At 46.8% G+C, this 19,281-nt stretch overlaps 1 protein-coding gene across 4 annotated transcripts in view; it reads right to left on the reverse strand.

Annotated features, from left to right (window-relative positions):
* LOC119442300 (E3 ubiquitin-protein ligase TRIP12-like) overlaps nucleotides 1–19,281 on the reverse strand; it is a 148,058-nt gene that overhangs the window by 69,519 nt on the left and 59,258 nt on the right. For 3 of the 4 annotated variants that reach the window (XM_037707121.2, XM_037707119.2, XM_037707122.2), the window contains exons 11-17: nucleotides 17,785–17,849; nucleotides 17,617–17,696; nucleotides 16,795–16,951; nucleotides 12,697–12,844; nucleotides 8,415–8,704; nucleotides 5,722–5,838; nucleotides 3,829–4,100 (exon numbers count right to left, since the gene is read on the reverse strand). In XM_037707121.2, coding sequence (XP_037563049.1) covers nucleotides 3,829–4,100; nucleotides 5,722–5,838; nucleotides 8,415–8,704; nucleotides 12,697–12,844; nucleotides 16,795–16,951; nucleotides 17,617–17,696; nucleotides 17,785–17,849 — 1,129 coding nt within the window. The remainder of the gene's footprint in view (nucleotides 1–3,828; nucleotides 4,101–5,721; nucleotides 5,839–8,414; nucleotides 8,705–12,696; nucleotides 12,845–16,794; nucleotides 16,952–17,616; nucleotides 17,697–17,784; nucleotides 17,850–19,281) is intronic. The other variant, XM_037707123.2, reaches the window with a different exon arrangement.

The following is a 19,281-nucleotide window of genomic DNA, read 5'->3' on the forward strand; positions in this document are numbered from 1 at the left end:
GCATTTATTGCCTTCTGTTGCAAGATCGGTCCCGATATAGGAATATTTCGGGCCCTTGCGTCTATGAACAACTCGTGAAGCGCCTTCTCAACATCTTCGAAGGCAGCTTTGCGTACACGCCGCGCGCCGGAGTGCTGACTCTTCTCGGCCTTGGCCTTTATGTTGCCTTTGTTTTTGAGCAGAGTACTCAATGTGCTCCTTGGTATGCCAAACGCTTCTGCGACGCTCGACTTCTTCTCGCCATTCTCGACGCGCTGGATTGCTTCTAGTTTAGCAGCAAAAGTCAGAGTCGTCCGTTTCTTAGCGTTTGCAGCCATCGTTACACACACCACGACGTGCGACAGGCCTAACTCCACACACACGAACACAACGAGGCTACGAGCGCAACAATCGATGCGACCAGGGATGCGACGACGGGGAGGAGCTAGTCCAACAAGTGCAGTGCGTCGACCTGTCGACGCTGCAAGGATGCGGCGTGCGCACGCCGCTACGTTCAAGTGGCGCTCTCGGCGCCATCGATGTGTGCAGTGGTCGTAAACGCCCACCGCGCTGCCGCTAGTTTCGAGAGTGTTGCGTTGCGGGAAAGCTCGCCGCCTGTCAACGGAGCGAGGGCGGTCTGGGGTCGCCGAGTTCGATATATCCATTATGCGTCAAACATCGTTCGAAATAAAAAATTAAAAATGCATGCGATATCCCGCGTGATAAGGAACCGTTCGATATAGGCAATAATTCGATATATCCGTGTTCGATATATCGAGGTTCGATTGTATATCACGAACACCACTTGCTACAATGTTCCCATGGGGTTATAAGCGTTAACAATTAAATGTGGCTACTGGATGTCCATGCAAAAGGAAAAAGTCGATAAAATAATTGAAAAGAAAAAAACTGATGCCAGAAACAATTTCAGATGATTGTCTAAGTTGATGCGAAGTATTTCTGAATACTATGAAGATTCAAGGTAATTTGTAAACTTTATTTGTGCTACTTTCTTCTTTTTCTTCCGCGGCTTTCATGCTTTTCTTCCTTTCTTTTGCAGTGTGAATTTTTGCCACTCATTGGCTTGTGCGCTAGTCAGCAGCTACGCGCGGTGGTGAGAAAGACCAGTGTTGCTCGATGATGTATTCAACGCTGGAGTTTTGAACTGGCGCGGCGAATGAGTGCCGAACCCCGTGGAAAGCTATGTACTAGGCGCGCAACGGAGGGGTATTTTATGGGTTCGGAGATTAATTTAGTTTGTTATATTTATGGATGGACGAATAGTGAATTTGAGGTCTGAAGCGAATTCGAAGCGAATAGTGATTTAGTCGAAAAACTTCTAATCGAATAGTTCGAATATTATATATCGCATATTACAGTAAAACCTAGTTAATTCGAATTTCACGGGACTGAAAATAATGTCCGAATTGACCGAATGCCAAATTATCAGGGTATCCAGAAAACAATAAGCAAATGCTTACTACGTCAGCACGATCTTAGTGTAATGGATGAGCAAATCCTTTTGCTATTTTGCACAGAAGCAGTGCAGAAGCTGCAATTCTCGTCATCTAGTGACTGATTGGCTGTCGCACCGGCGATCGAGGCCTCGCGACTTCCTTCGCAGCACGGCTGCGGTGCGCGCCATCATTTGCGACACACTTTGCATTACCGCCCACACATCCCGATTATTTTTTCGCCAGTAAGCTTACCGCCAACAGATCGCACTTCCATCCCGATGTAGCCGGTGCTCTTCATCCTCGACAGCTTTGCACCGAGTCAAACCGAAACAACCGTTTGTCGTAACTGCGTCCACTATCGACACGATTATGAACGGCAACTTTGCAGTGCTTAAAGGTACGGCCACGCTAGCAGCAAAAACGCGCGCGTCATGTCGCGAGCGGCAACGCGTAATGCCGCGGCCAACACTTTGTTATGCGCGGCGGTAAACGCACTACAGGCACAAATAGGCACGAAGCATTCCGTCGTTGCTGTCATTCAGGTACGATTCCGCTGATGACTATGGTGATCAGAACTCCGTCGTTTCGTTTTGGTTGTACGCTAGCGCCGTTGTTTCTACTCTTTTGCGTCGCACATTTCCGGCTTTTTATTGCAAAAACGTATAGCCTCCGAGATTTATGGTTGATGTATGGCAGCCATGACGTGAAGCTTAGCCTCCGAGATGTGTACCGGCTGTCGTGGCTTTTGGCTGCCTATTCGGGAGCACCGAATAATTCAAAAACATCGAATACCTGAATTCGAATCGAAGCGAATAAAGAATATAGAATTATTCGATCCAATATTCGACAATACCGAATATTCGCCCATCCCTAGTTATATCCATTGGCAGAACAATTTGTGTTCGTTAAAAAGAGGTTCTAAATAGATGGATTGCTATGGGGATTTGAAGGGGAATTTCGTTTACTTCGTTATACCAATTATTTCGTTATATCCCGTTTCATTTCAATGAGGTTCGAGTGTACGATAGTTAGCTGTAGCACGACGCTTTCGTTCAAGAACTACCACGGAAGGTGGCTTGCGAGACCAAATGATGTGCGACGTTACAAGCTATAGTGCGCCAATGCAGTGCAAAGCAAGGGACGCTACACTACATCACCCCAATTGCATTTTTTCTAGTACGAGAAACCGTGATGAGATGTTACATCACTGCGCCTGTACCTGCTCTCTCTCTTTCTCTTTCAAGCGAGTGCAACCCGAATGGAGCCTTCTTAAGCTCAACAGCAGTGCAAAGCAAGCATCGCAAACATACATCAGTGTGCTTGCACTTTTTTTACCAGAAACCAAGACGAGACGCTATGTTACCCAAACTACAATTGCTGTGTCTTTGTTTGCTACATGCAGCCTGATGCTACGCAAGTGCGCCTGCACTTTCTACGAGAAACCGCTACAAGGTGCTATGTTTCTACTGCACTTTTATCTCTTTTTTTTTGCGAGCCACACATGCATATGGCTAAAACTTATTCATAGATTCAAAGCCTGCGCACAAAGCCCAATGATTAGACACTCAGTAGTTGATTGCGTAGTTCCTGGTTCAATAATTTTTGAAGTGTGAGTCGTTCTACTCAAGGCCAGATCAGGTCAAACAGTTTTTCTGGTGTGAGTAGACAAAGAAATGCTTCACATAAAACAAAAAAAAAAATGCGACCCTCCGCCCCCACTTCTGTTTAGTGCATGATTCTCTCCCGTCTCCCTTCCACCTCCCAGAAAAATGTTTTAAGAAATCAGAGAAATTGGCGAGTGGAGAGAGGCGTGCAAAACTGGCGGTGCAGCATAAGTATGCTGTATCTGGTACACAGGCAGATACAGGTAGGTTTGGTGCAGCAGCTCCCATTTTTTCCAGGATTTCGCATTCATTGGCATTCCAGATACCCAGTAGCCTGACTTGTTTAGCCAATAATGTGGCATGGGGACCTTGCAGTAAGTAGTTATTTTACTATAGCAAACAAAAATTCAGGGTGCCTGATCATTGTTACATCAGACAATTGCTAGACACCAGTAATGGTTTCAACAGTACTTGTTTCTGTCTAATTAAAATGTTTCAACGTTTTCGTGCAACCCGATTAACTAATTAAAACACAGCAATAAAAAATTTCGGATGGACTTAAATAGTGGATAAGTGGGTTCGACTGTAAAACACATGTCTGCTAAGCAATGACATTGACAGAGAGTTCCAAATCTGTGATTGTGTGATAAAAAATTTGAATTTAAATATTCATTTGAGAGCAAAACAGCGTTACTGATTCAATGCGGCGACAAGCGCTTATATTTATGATGAAGGAACTTTAGTCAATGAATCTAGTGCTGTAGCTGAAGTGAACACAATGCACTCACATCTGAGCACTGGCTGCACCCATACTGAAGTGGTCACTGTCTCCAGAATTGTTCATAGAGGGAAGGTGACCAGCTGAGGAGGAGGACAGTGCCCCCCAGAGCATGGTGGCAGCTGTATGGCCATCGCGGCTAGAGCTGGCCAGAGCAGTTGAGTCCTCGGCAAACTTGGCTGCACCAGATGAGCCATCCCCACTAGCTGCGGGCACTTCTTCCTGAGCCAGCTGTTTCACTCTATGCATGACACCCTCTCGTCGAAAGTGCACCCCAAACACCTGCAAAAAGAAAGGAAACATCTGTATTTTCAGTTTCTATAACCTTTTTTCTATCTGATCCCGAAGTGTCACTGAAAACCACGTAGAAGTGCTCTAAAAAATGTGTTGTACCAGCCAAGGTGGCGAAAAATTTAACAGAAATCGTGAAAGAACAGCATTTTTCAAGTCGCAGTATCTGTGACAACGCAACCAAGCGCCCCGTCTTGAGTCTCATCAGAAAGCGCAGTTCATGCGCACACAATAAGTACATGATTGAAGGTTGTTCCAGACTGACTGGCTGCACCTGTCATGTGACTCCAGCGCAGTTCGCCATCGGTCCGGTGTTCGGACCGTAGGGGCGCTGTCTGCTATTTGCAACTCACGAGCTTTCGACCATCCTCAACAAGTGTCCAAACGGGCGCGACGCGGACATTGCAGAAGCGCGGTGACCCCTCCGTTACTGCATGTCTCACACCCACAGCTAAGCATTCCGAAGAACGGCGACGCAGACTTAACAACCAAGCATGAAGGATGTCATATTTAGCTATACTCACAATAATCAACAAACGTTTCACTTCATTCCACAAGGTCTTCAGGCCCTCACAAGGTTCAAAAGAGAAAGTGTGTACAATACAATGTTCTCAAAATATGGTAGCTGGTGCAAACATCAGACCGCAATAGCACAGGGTAAACCTCCATATAAGTGCAGGCTTGTAAGGCATGCATGTTTCAGCTGCATTGCTGCCCATGTAACAGTGCCTTTCTAATGTGCAACTAGCTCCTCAGCTGTTGTCTAGGAAAAAAAATTCAAAATGCCGCTGAAAGCTTTCGTTTAGCCATCTGGCCATTGCTACAAAAAGACAAAAATACGTTATTGAATGAGACAGACATTATGCGAGTGATGCTAAGGGGTAGGCCTCCCTGCTCCACTAGAGACAGCTGTCAATAAGGAAAGATGCAAATAGAATTCTGGGACCCGCTGTGCTTTTGTGGGATATTGTGCAAACATTTGGTCTGATATCTGGACAACATGCTCTTCACAGAGCAGTGGAAAAGGATGTCTTGGAGGGAAAAAAAAAAAAAGCAGGCAATGCAAGCAAGCAGACAAATTTCACGTTTGGCCTCAACAGTGCCGTACTAAGCAGCTCTTAGGTGCTTATTTGATTCTCTGGCCCCATGCCTGAAACTGATATTAGACTCATGAGGTGCAGCAGTGGCCGTTGACGATTGGATGCTGTCTACTCTGATACGCCACGCTTCAGGAGGTTAGGAAGAACATGGTGAGCGTCACTGGCTGCGTGCGAAAGGGGGTCGGGACAGGAGGTAGATGTCGCTACTTAAAAGAGAGCAGGAAATCTAGGGACAAACTCCACCACTGCCCAGCGGAACATGCCCAGACGACAGCATGAACCGAAGCAACACTGTTCATTGCTGCCATGTTTGCGACATCACATGGTGTCCAAAATTTTGGTCACCTTTGTACACTGGTTCTGTAGAGTAGGTAGCAATGCTGCAGGGAAGTCTCAATAATCGAGCAGGTACGAAAAATCACTCACTCCAAAAAAAAAAAAAAAAAAAAAAAAACTATCAGCGATTGTAATCCCCGATTTATCACAAGGCACCAGTGGTCATGCTTCCTCACCTCGGGGAGCTTCTGCATCAGAATGTCGGCCATCTGTAGTGCGCCCACCACAACATGGAGGTCCTGAGAGGACAGCATGGCTGCCAGGTGTGAGGCAACAAGTTGGGACCGCAGCACCTACAATTTATTCAATCAAACAAAAGAATATTGCAGCCAGGGATGTCGACTGAAAAAGGGAACAGGTACTTACCATGAGATTAACCATCACCACCAAATTGTGCTACAGTAAAATCTCGTTAATTCGGATTTCACGGGACCAAAAAAAATGTCCGAATTAACCGTATGTCGAATTATTGAGGGCAACGAGACAATAAACAAATGCTTACTACGTCAACACGCTTTTATTTACTCAATGAATTAACAATTCCCGTTTCTGTTTTGCATAAAAGCAGTGCGGAAGCTCTTGTCATCTCATGACTGACTAACGCTTGCAGCGGGCGTCTTTGAGACGTGCTTTTCACTACCGCGCGCACATCCTAATTATTTTTCGCCAGGTCGCCGCCCATTGCGACGTAGACAGTGCTCTACATCTTAGACAGCTTTGCACAGAGTCAAAACGAAACTACCGTTTGGTGCTACTGCGGGCGAAATCGCGGCCGCTATCGACGCGATCATCGATGACCACTACATAGTTACGAAGGCACACCGCCGACGCGCGTACCAACTCAAAACGAAACTATAATACTGTTTGCCCAAACCTCTGCGGACGAAACCACAGCCACTATCGACGCAATCGTGGATGACAACTACGTAGTCATGAACGCACGCGGTCAACGAGCGCACCGAGTCAAAGTGAAACTACTACTGCAACCACTGCAGACAAAACCGCGGCCGCTATCAACGCGATCATGGATGGAAACTACGCAGTGATGAAGGCACGCGGCCAAGACGGTGCAATGCGTGGCGGTAAATGCAAGAATAAAGGCTTTAAAGGCACAAATAGGCACGAAGCGTTCTGACGTTACTGTCATTCACGTACGATTTCCACTGATGACTATAGTGATGCAAAATCCACCGCTTCATTTCGGTGGACTAACGCTGTTCTTGCCCCTTTGCGTTGCACATTTGAGGCAGTCCGCGCACGCCGAACTCAGAGAGTCGTCCGAATTAATCGATGTGCGGACAAATACGTCCGAATTAAGGAGAATTTGATTGCATTAAATAATGCACACACCTGCCGGGACTAAAGGACGGGTACGAATGATCCAACTTTCCTAATTAACGAGGGTCAAATTAAGGAGGTTTGACTGTACCATGCTAAAGGTGTTAAAAACAAATGTACACTGGCACTGCACATTCTATTCTAGTTAAATACCCAGAATTTAAAAAATAAACAAAGCTATGTGAACTAAATCATGAGTGCACAACCACCAGTTGCCTGTTTCATGTAAAATCAAGTCAGAAATATCATACATAAAACCTCATTACTTCGAATTTCAGGGGACGTAAAAAAATGTCCAAATTAACCAAATGTCGAATTATTGAGGGTACCAAGAAAACAACTAAACAAACGCTTGCTACGGCAATACACTTTTATTTACTGAAGGAATCAGCAAATACTGTTTTTATGTAGCACAAAAACAGTGCAGAAGCAGCAATTCTCGTCACCTGACGACTGATCTTAGGAACTCGCAGCAGCGAAGGCCTCGCAACTTCCTTCGCAGAGCAGCCACAGTGTACGTCATTTGAGAAATGCTTCACACTACCACGCGCACATCCCTTATTATTTTTTTGCCAGCTAACTGGTTGCCAACAGATCGTCCGTCCATTACGATATAACCAGAGCTCTTCATCCTCGACAGCTTTGCAACGAGTTAGAACGAAACTACCGTTTGCTGCGACAACTGCATACGAAACCGCGGTCACCATCGGCACGATTACGGATGGCGACTACGCAGTTATGAAGGCATGAGGCCGATTGCGGTGTTATGCACGGCAATAACAGCAAGAATAAGTAAACGATGGGGTTACTTGGGTGCAAAAGGGAGTGGCCTGTTCCTCGTTGGGTTGGTGTCGGCGAGCTGTGTGGATGCATCGCGGGATTGCCCACGAAAGGGTTAAGAGCAGGGCACCTGAACGGACAAACATGGTCGTTCCAACTAGCCACCGTTCGTGTAATCGCACACGTAAACGATTAGGCATTGGTGTCCAATACGGGGGCGAACATATTTGCTCGCTATCCAGTCACGCCGAGTCTGGAGTCCTTGATTTGTTGCGCGCCCATCGGCATGTTCTATTCTAAATAATTCAGCTGGCTATATTGGTGTATAAAAGGCGCAATCAAATGCCCTTGTGATTGTCTGATCTACTGTGTTGTCACTCCTTTGTCCCAAGGGCATCTTTGAGACTACACAGGACTTAACGGGCCTCCACACCTGTCAACACGAAGGCGAAGTTGCACAGGAAGTAAACGCAATCTGGTCTTGTCACTCGGCAGAAAAGCCATCACCCCAAATGTCACAAAAAATGTTCGCAAGCAATAGGCGCACCAGCACAGAGGGGCTGTGGTAGCATATGTTCTCAAGAAAAACGATGGCCTTGCAAAAAGGAACACAATGTCAAAGTGAAAAAGACAAAAGGAATGAAAAAAGTCGGTGTATAAATTCTAAGGGACAAATAAGCAAAAATCTGGTAGCGTGGAATTGTTTTTTAGAGAGAAATATCAGCATATAAAATGTTCCTTCTCAACACACCTCTGCCAGAAGGGGTGCAGGGGCACAGTGCACCATGCGCAGCAGAGCTCGCAGGCAACGATGCCGCACGGCAGGTCCTGCCGAACTGCTGTACACCTCGTGTAGGGCCCCAAACAGGGCTCCCATAAAAGCTCTGCCCCCAGCATGGCTCTGTTCGCGAAGCCACATCGCACGTGGATCAGCTGCCGTGGCAGCAGCCCCTCCGCCACTTTGGGACGGCGAAGAGGAGGAAGACGAAGGAGAAGTTGATGAGGCCCCCGTCGCAGTTGCTGAAGCGCCGCCAGAGAGCACTGCGATGCGAAGAAAAACATTTCATTCACACAGTCACAGAGATGTGCTTACGACCTCAAGCAATTTCTAGCTGTGGATGTCTGATATCTCTATTTTTAGAGGAAAACTATGCATTGAGCCATGCTAATTAGTGCATTATAAGTAGGGGTGTGCAAACACCGAATCCAGAGAAATCTCGATATAACGAACTTCAGGGGACCACGGTAAATGGTTCTTTATTCTGAAAAGTCATTATAGTGAAAGCCCCGACATCAAACATTCCGCCCATTAACTTATCAGGTCATAAGTTGTCACCATATGAGCTATCCACGAAGACGACGCTGTTGGCTCTGGGCCCGCGCTGTTGGTATTGTGTACAAAGTGTCATCGTGTGGCAACCCAGCGAGTATGGAGGTTACATTTCTTTGCACACGCAGCTACTACGGCCGCAGAAAGTGCAAATGAGGCGTGTGGGAAGAAGGGCAAAAGAAGGAAGCGACATGCCTCCGTTGCTAGGCGACACTTGTCTGGGCAGGAACATGCACTCGCAAAACCTCATGAGTCGTCGCCTCAGCTAGTGTTCGAACGGTCCTGCGCGTGACAATCGCCACTTCGAGACCTTCCCAGAAAGAACGGCTTGTCTGACTGTTCAGCTCACTCACTGTTACCCTGCATTGGAACGAAAAAGCATGAGTCGAGAGCGAAAGTATTTTGCGGTGATGCCCGACCCGTTGCGCGCTTTCTGGCCCCACTAAGTCCCACTGCTCTACCGAGATGTGCTCTTGAAATATCCGTCCACGCGGGGCCTTTGGGCCCACTGCGCCACTGTAGAGCGCAAGGGCACCGTCCTAAACCAGAGCCGGTTCCATTGCAACGCGCGCCAGCGTGTCATCTGAGGGTTGGGTGGAATGAGAAAGGCGTGCGTGAAAGAACTTGTATGCGCGCGCGGGCGACAGCCACTTCCCTTGTGACATGCTGCCGTCACCAATTCGCTAGATCGTCGCGCTGCTTTCGAGTCTTTTTCGGAACTCGTGGAGTGATTATCAGTGGGCGATTGGCCTTTTGATAAGCGGCCGCCCCGCTTTCCGACGCGCTGCTGCTGCATGCCAGCGTAGGTTTTTTTTTTTTTTTTCTCAGGTTTTCCGGACCCTTGCGCCGCGGCGTCCACTTTCTGCGCCATGTCGTCTGCTAGCCTCCTGTTTCGGCTGCCGTGACTGGATACATGGAAATCTAGGAATCCCAGATTTTTTAATCTGAGTTCGTAGTACTGAAGCATTGTTAACATGACACAGAAACTGAATAACGATCATTATTCTGAAAAGTTCGGTATTCTGAAGTTTGTAGTACTGAAATATTTTTACATTGAAACTACAAGAAGTCAGCAGGGGATTTCTGAAAACTTTGTTAATGTGGGGTTCGCTGTAACGAGATTTCACAGTATTATATTTTGAATCGAATATAGAATATTAGGAAATTTTTCACAAAATTTAATGCTAACAAATTTTAATCCAGGAAAATACGGTGCTGCACATGCTCAGGAGTCTCCTAGCTGTGCCTAACAACAATGTAGCAAGCTATCAGTATGGCCTACTCTTAATAAAGGGAACACCAAATTACAGGTCCATTCTAGTATATGAAGGTCTGAAAAATATTTTTTTTTATCCATAGAATTTGTTGAATAGAATCAAGTGCTTTTCTTTTTTCTTCTGGAACCAATGAATTACCGTATTTACTCGACTGTAACGCGAGTTTTTTTTTCCAGATGTTGGCTACCTGAAGTTGATGATCCTTGGTTACAATCCAATACCGAAATTCAAGTTGTGTAAAAAGTGCAATGATGCACCCAATTCTAATCAACAAGTGAAATGTGCGAGTGAAAGCGCGCGAGGGACGCGCCCTTTCACAGAGAGCGAACGCACAGCGGACGCAAAGACGGCGTCTTCCATTGTGCTAAAGGCTGTGGGGGGATGGGAGGGAGGGAGCAGAGGCGACGTTTAGCTGCAGCACCAAATGCATATATTGCGTTCATGACTACGTAGTTGTCATCCACGATTGCGTCGATAGTGGCTGTGGTTTCTGTCGCTGACACCATGCTTTTTAATTCAGTTATAAGCGAATGTGTCTAATTTATACAGCCAATAAAACTACTATCCTTACTCCGTATAGCTCTACTAATTTGCTATTGCAATTGATGCTTCGCCTTTCGGGCGAAGCTGCCACTTTTTCATGCATCCTGTGGTCTCACATTGCGGTTTTATTCTTATTATTTTTTTATTTTTTCCTTGATAGATGCAACGAAGTCACCCCTCGCATAATTGTAGTCGCGTCACAATCGAGTAAATACGGTAGTGACGTTCAGTTGTACTGGATATCAACAAAGTTGTCAGTTGTGGGTATTGAGGGAGGCGCTGGTGCCATTGCGCAGGGGCTTCACCTTTTCTGCCGTCACGGCTTTTCCCCGTCCCGCGTAACCGGTTCCCGCGGTGGTGCTGCGCACGCAGCGGATGCGCTGAGGAGGGCGCCCTGACGTCACGAGGCGGCCGCGTTTCGGCTGCTAGCGGCAGGAGCGTGGCTCTCTCTTCTCTCCGGGACCAGTGCACGGTACGTACATGCTTTACTCTCGTCCGCCGACACCTTTGCGACTAGGACTGGAGCTCGCGCACGGTGCCTTTGCCCGTGCGGGGAGCGCATACTTTGTGCTGATCCTTTTCCCGACGCTAAGCCGACGAGCGGTGCCATTAGTGCTCGCGCGAGGTCGTACCCTGCCGAACCTGCACTTGCTGAAAGCCTAAGCTGAAGGATATTGCCCGTGCTCTCGCGAGTTGACCCCTTGGTTATCGCCAGAGCAAGTAGCATAGCCGCCGGGACTTTTCCTAGCGGCGTGTCCCAGCTTGAGCCTGTGCTCTCGCCGCGACTTGCTATAGGCGCCTGTTATTGTATTTTCGCCCTGGTGCGGGACCCCTTTGGCTCCCCGCCGCGCAGTGCTGGTGCCGACGGTTTCAGTAAACGGTTTCCGTCAACTCATGGCTCTACTGTGTTGTTTGCGTGCGTCGCTTGGTAGCGCCTTGCGGCCTCTGAGCTCGCTGCGCGAGTAGTGCTGGAGGCGACGGCTGACGCGGCCCTGTGGCTCGCTAAGCTCGAACCCGCGATGGTTGGTCTCCTGTGAGACACCAAGAACCCACACAGTTTAACAGTGGACCTGTGTTTTGTGGCAATCTTACATTTATTGTATAGAAAGTTTTGCTTTTCAGTTTTTCAACAAAATACAGAAGGACCGTCCCACCTTCACAGCAGGTGAGTTATCGCACAGCCAATCTGCACGAGAGACAAATGACTGCGCATCACATGAGTGAATCACCGCTCCATGCGTAGCCAGCGCCCACAGTAAAGAGCAGGCATCATCTGTACCATTTCATTGTCAGGTTCGGCGTGACTTGCTACTGGTCAAGTATTCTGAAATCTGGATGGTCAAAGGAAGTTATTTCGACAGACCCGAACGAACCTTATATGACAGAGGCGGACTCAGACACTGCGGCGCCGTTGTGCGAAGTGCCGAATTCTAGCGCTGAGTGTGCGATCCCCGCATTGGGCCAATGTTGGGGAGCACTCGCAGTGACAAAGTCTACTCTTGTGTCAGGTGGGGCAGCCCGTGCATGGGGCGCGCTCGGCACTCCAAAAACGAAGTGAAACGCTGGAAAGCATGAGGAGCTCCACGACACATGTGACACTTGGCACTGCGCCGGTCTCTACACCAATATATATCGAATATTTGGAAAATCTGATACAAGATATTCGATACATGAGCCGAATTATTCCAACTTTCACTATTCGATTCAGTGATATTAGAGTATTTGCACACCCCTAAAATCAGGTGTATTCAGACAGCACCCCAGTGCTTAGGATGAAACCACGAAAGAATATACCGTATTTACTCGGGCAACGAATACATTGATTTTTCCCCAGAACTGATGCAAAATGAGGAGGTGTGTTCAGCCAAATGTGCCAGACTCACTCTGGGCCATGCCCTGGTTGGTGACCCTCTGCACAGGCCTTGCAGTGCCAGTGTCCTCATTGATCTGCTGCATCAGGTTGAAGTCGAGTGTGTAGGTCTTTCCCATCGTGGAGAGGCTGATCTCATCCTCGCCTGACTGGTGGGCCGCCTGTGCAAGGCAGGGGCAGATTTGCAAGGCTTTCCTCCTAGCCAGGGTTCATACCAGCTTTTGCAGAAAAAAAATAATGGGTTTTCAAGGACTTTCAATGCCCTGACAAAGCATTTTGTAGGATTAAAACACTACTATGTATGTATGAAAGATTGAAAACAAAACACTGTCTTAAACGACAAGCATAAATTTATTGTACATGGATGCTAGCAAAGCCTTCTTACATAAACTATCGCTAGCAAAGACAAACAAGATGGCTTTCCACCTCAAAAAATGCTAAATAGATTGGATTGTCTTGAGGTGCATAAACCTTGGGGTCAGGTACATAAATAAAAGCTACTAAGCTACAACTATCATCAACTTTAACGCCAATTGCATTGTAAAAGAGCAAGAATAGCAGTACAACACATGGTACTATTTATAACCAGATGCAGCAAACTGCAGCCAGCTATCACTACAGCCTATGAAACCTTGAGCAAGACAATTACGGTATTTGCCACCCAACACTTCATCCGCATACGCGGCAAAAGTGCCCGGTGCTAAGACTGGGCTCTACATTAAAGATGAACCTCACAATAACAAAATCTGCAACGCGAAAAAATTCACTTTCGCAAGAATTCCGTTGTTACGAAATGACAGCACATAAGAGTCGAACCCACTTCTAATGATCCCAGATATAACGATCTATCGGTTACAACGACCACATTTCAGTGCATTCACGATTTTCTGACCCTGCCTACATACAGAAACTGCTTCCAGATATAACGAACATTTTTTAAATCGCATAACTGTTACAACGAACGCTTCGAACCCGGTCACGGTAAAAAAGAGGGCACACACGAAGTGCCAAAGCACCGAAGTGCAACCAAACTGGGCGCATGGGAGCGCGCACCCCCCTCCAGACCAACCGCGACGAGATGCAACCTTCGAGATATGCGAGCGACGCCTCGCGCAGATTTCGGAAGCTGCGAAGAAGGTCATGCGGCGTCACAAGTTTTCAAGGCATGCCTCCAGGGCGGAGGTGTGCCACGTACAGAACAAACAGCATGGCTCGGGGTGCGCACTGGCGTTATGACGATGCCATCATGCGATCGGATGCCATGACGGCATCACTCTCGTTCTTGTGCAATTGTCCGTGCAGCACAATGTGCATTACGCCTGTTTCAACTATTTGGAATGACCACCTATGCCCTTCCACCAAGGCCGCTCAAGCGCTCGTGTTAATGTGGCCCGAGTCGCTGCACCATGCACTGCCGCCACGCAATGCTGCAAAGGGTCGGCATTTACTACACCGTTGTTAGGATATCACTGTTCCGCGGCGCTTTGTTTACGTGTTGCCGATTGCTGATAATGGTTCACGGTGACGCTTTACCTTTCGAACATGGCATTTTCTTTTTCCGCCCGAAGTGACATAGATAACGTAATTTTACAGCTCTTGTGTGGCTCACGCACAGTCGTAATGCTGAGAACTTCGCAGAATAGAGCCATGCCGCAGTAGTTTCTCAAGTTTATGCTTCTGGCCAACTAAAACACTTCGCTAACCGGGCACCGTTTTGAAAGCTACACGACACCAAATTTTCTTCATTGGATGTACGTTTTTAATAAAAATTTACAGCTAGGTGCAGGAACGCACCGGGAACAAAAATGACACTGAAAATATGGTTTTAGGACGAAAGTACTGCTGAATTGTAACACAGGGTTCGTACAGGCTTCCAAGAAAAAAATTCAAGGACTTTTCAAGGACCTTTCAAAAAATTTTAATATTTAATACGGTAGGCCACACGTTACATTTTATTGGACAGAAGAAAGGAAAGTGATTTTACTTAGTGCACGTACAGTTTCATTCGACTAGATGAAATTTTGAAGCTCAGGGCAGGTCTTTCAGTTTCTTTTCTATTTGCGTCTTAATGCTGCTGAGTTCTTCAGCTTTCACTTTTGCGGTCTTTCTCAAGCTGTTTGATTTCACCACATGCGTCATGTCACCAGTTCTCTCAGCCTTTTCTGCATATCCATCTGCAAAGGCCGTTAAATCGGCAACAACTGCCTCAAGCTTCTTTTTCTTCGTCTGCAACCCTTCAACTTCTTCCATGATTGTGCGCCTTTTTGTCTGCTTTGAGTTTTCCTAGTACCGTTTCTTTTCGGATTCCAAGTGTGCACCGTAATGCTGCCTCGCTGCGGACACGGCTATTCCGAGTTCTTTTGTTATAGGAACATTCAAAATTCCACCTGCCCTGTCCACTGCATCACATATATTGCGCTGTGAAATGTATGACAAACCTTTCAGATTCTCTACGAAGATCTGGCGTTACTGCAAGCACGCCATGGCTATGCTACAGGGTCCGATGTATCGATGCAACCAAAAGTTTGTAATCGTCGTTGATGAGCCAGGCGCTTTGGAATTTACATTTCCCAGGCATTATTCTGAACTATGCGCACCACAACCGAAACGGGGGGAAAAAGCAAACAAAGTGTCGAGGGCATCGGAGTGCACACGCACAGATAAACAAAGCACAATGTCGCCAACAGACAACGCTCAGACTATGAGGCTGTACCTGTGTTTAGTGGGTTGCCAATAAATCCAGCCCAAGGCCCCCCCAAAAGTTAAATACTACCAAATTCAACTGTTCAGATTCATGTAACTGCTTTTTCATTACAAACAAGGATGATGGCACAACTTGTATTTTTTCAGAGGAGATCTAGACGCTCTAGCCTCATAGTGGCCAGCAACTTATGGCTTTCGGCCAACCCCGAAGTCGAAGCAAGCCAGAGGGAAAAAAAATTGCGCGGCAGACGTGCGCTCGCCTCTTCCTCGCGCAGGAAGTTTGACTTCGCGGTCCCGGCGTTGCGGAAGGCAATGAAGCTTGCTGGGACCACCCTTAACCGCCGTACAATGTGAGTTGCACAGTCGGACCCCATGAAAACCCTAAGAATTCAAGGGTTCTCAAGGACGGAAAAGAAATTCCAGGGCTTTCAAGGCCTTGAAAATGGAACTTAGAATTTCAAGGGTTTTCAAGGACCTGTGCGCACCCTGTAACAGCTGATGTCAGCAAATGCGGTTAAATTTTTTGCATTTTTAACAGTGAGTCCATATATAACGAACTACTAATATAACGGTCACTTTTTGCAGAACTATCAAGCTCGTTATAAACGGGTTAAACTGTATAGGGTATGCATTACAGAACGAAAAACTTTACTGTCAAAATTCCGTTAGCCTATTTTGGCAAGCCTTGCTTGAGGATATCGAATTGCACTGCCAACAGCACAAAGCGCGCCCCCCCCCCCCCCCATGCGTCGATCAGCAGTGGCGCGTGCCATTGCCGTGGAGCAGTATTCTCGGTTGATCACTTTCACAGATACGATCACTTTTGCGAGATTTTGTGTAACTCAGGCACCAGACGTGGTGCACAGCAGTGTTTTTCCAGTGCACGTGGTCACTGTAGACGCCGACGTGACCAGTGCCCAGCGTGAAAGTGATCGTATCTTTTATCCCTAAAGGTGATTGATCAAGATTACGGCCCCTTCGTGTAAATCTACATCTGACACCGAAACCGCATGTGACCCTGTCAGGTGGCACTGAAACCACATAATGCATTGAATCCTATGGCCGTTCGCCAGGGATACAAAATATTTTGTTGCGAGAATTCTTTGTCGCAAGATTTCGTTATTGCAGGTTTCGACTGTGTATGCAAGAAAAGTTTACCAGCAAATCATGTGCCAGAAAATATAAGCCAGCGTTCACATTGCCCAAGCTGACAATTGTCTCATTAACTGCCAAATCACAAGAAGTCACACAATATGACGAGTCATAGATTTCCTAGTCTGCAGTATGTCGCGTAGCAATTTCTGTGAAATAAATGAAGCCCATGATCTGCGTAATTTAAAAGCCTTGATACCACAACACCCAGATCATTTCTAAATGCCTCGTTTTAGCCAGATACCATGGCACCTGCCTCAATGATTTTGCAGTCGATGGAAGAATATGGATGCCAGAGCCCTCGATCATCCCGCCACTTCCATAGCACTGCATCAGTTTGGTGGGCATTCGGCTTCACTAGAAGAGAGTCCACCACGAAGATGCCATCCTGGGGCAGAACTGGCATTAGCTCCCTGCAAAGGAAGTGCACGCCATTTCACCCAACATCAACAGCTAACATGGGAACTTCATATGAAAGAACAAGCATTTTTTCAGTCAAGTTTACTGACCCATGAAAGGTTAATCAAGTCGTGAATGTAACCAAGGGGACAGTGTTCTGTGCACTGCTGGTGGCAGGGTAATGGCACCCACCGCTCCAGTTTACCCCGCATCCCTTTGAGGGAGACTCTACAATTAGAATGGTTTATCTGGTCAAAATTTCCTATTCTTTTTTCCGCAGTCCACAGATGTTAATTATCATGTGGGAAATATTGCAAAGAAATGTCAAGTTTTAAAAAAATCTAAAAGAAAATAGGGTGTTGAGAGGTGTAGATCATCTGGCTGTCCTTAACGCAACACTGCCATTTTGGAACCCTCGTAATGAGAAGACATCAGAGCATCAGATAGCTGCTGTGCTGTATTTCACTATACAAAAAAAGCAAAAGAAGCTCCCAGAAAGAGGAACTAGAGTGGCGATTCGTTACTACTGCCATGTGTTCCCAGGAAGTGCTCCAAGTGACTGACGCGTATTTGGATCTGTTGTAGTGCACTTCTTGCGCATTTTGACAACAGCGAGCAGTGCATTTCTCCGGCTACTCCGGACACCTTAAAAAAGGAATCAAAGCAGCCTATCACTTACGCTATCAGCGATGTTATCTCGTACAGCTCTTGAGGACTCCTTGGAACAAGCTGAGACATTGGAGGCAAAAATACGCAGAACTGCTTCAGTTGAAAAGAAGTGCACTTCACATTTTTTGAGGTTTCATTTCAATGTGATGAAAACAAAAATGACGGATGTGATGGTTACCTCTATGTCATCTCCTAGCGGATCAGAATTGCCCATCAGAAGAAAACGTAGTGTCTCAGCAATGTCTGTAATTGACAAAAAAGAGCAATCAACTTGGAACCAAGAAAACTGGCATTAATTTAGTACACTCCCCTCCCCGCATGTCCTAAGCATGTCATAATGGACAGGCTACTAAGCATGGCTATGAGGTTGGCACTTTGCCAGACTTGTATCATGCCTCACGAACCACAGACCGTGCAGCTCCATTGCAACTGTGCTTTTACTGCGTGGTTGTTCCTATTTGTGTGTACCTTGAAGTACTTTAAGAGGACTTGCTTCTGCCTTTATAATCTCCACTGGCAGCATAGTACGCTTGGTTTTTTAACAATAGGTGTTCCAGCAATAACCAATGCTGAATTCCAATGGAAGCTTTAGAGAAGTCCGCAAACTGTCGTAGAGCGCCATCTTCTGGCAGAGAGCACTCTCTCCAAGTCTTCATTTGGAACACTCGTGCACGACCAGATACAGAAGTACAGTCGCCGACCGATTTTCGGCACTTTACGGGGACAGAAAAACAGTCCGAACAAATCGAAATGTCCGAAAAACTCATTCACCCTAAAAAAGAAAATTTATTAGGCTTAGAGTGGCATAAAAAAAAATATTTAATAATGTCCTGCCTCGTATTACGCTTGGAGGCGATCAGATTTCCTTGGATTTGCGCAAGACTGACGTCTCCGCATACAGTCGACAAGAGCGTCACCGCGTTGGCGATCTCCGTCAGCGGAGATTGCCATGGAGATCGAAGAAATGAGCCCCGTTACTTCGCATGTGGCCTCCATGATCAGCTCCGACCTTCCCATTCGGCGCTTAGCCCAGCGGAGAAGTGTAATCTTGCTAACTCCATAACTGTTCAGCAACGGGGCGCACTGCCGGAGCCTGATTACGGAGGCCACGATTCGCACCATTTGGATCTCGCGAAGGCAAAGGAGGTGGCGCCAATCCCACAAATGCGAAGGCATACATGTCTCAGAGGCGCACACACCACAAACAAAATAGCAACCAAACTTTAAAAAAATAATAATGATAAACAATAGATTTTGAAAAGTGATTATGATGATAGTGCTGACCAAAGAAAGAAATAAAAGAAAAATTATCATCTAGAGCGTTTTGTCAGCTAAGGAAAAACAGGCATGGCCTCCGGAACGGGATGATGGCGTGCGCTCTCTATTCATAGCGTACGTCTCTCAATCTTAGAGTCTATAGAGCGGGCCACTGGAAGCCAAGTCTGGGCAAGCCAGCGGGAAATCCAACATGGCGGCCTCCCAGAACGAGCAGCGTGGCTGGGAAGGAGCGATTTAGTCTGGAGAATCGAACTTTTGGGCCTAAATTCGTCCTAAAAATCGGTCGCAAAAATCCATTAGCTCTATGGGAACCCTGACGGTGCATTTATGAAGTCCGGAATATCCAACAAGTCCGAATTTTTGGAGTCCGAAAAATCTGTCTGCGACTGTACTGGCA

This window comes from Dermacentor silvarum, chromosome 2, assembly GCF_013339745.2.
Source record: "Dermacentor silvarum isolate Dsil-2018 chromosome 2, BIME_Dsil_1.4, whole genome shotgun sequence".
Taxonomy (NCBI): domain Eukaryota; kingdom Metazoa; phylum Arthropoda; class Arachnida; order Ixodida; family Ixodidae; genus Dermacentor; species Dermacentor silvarum.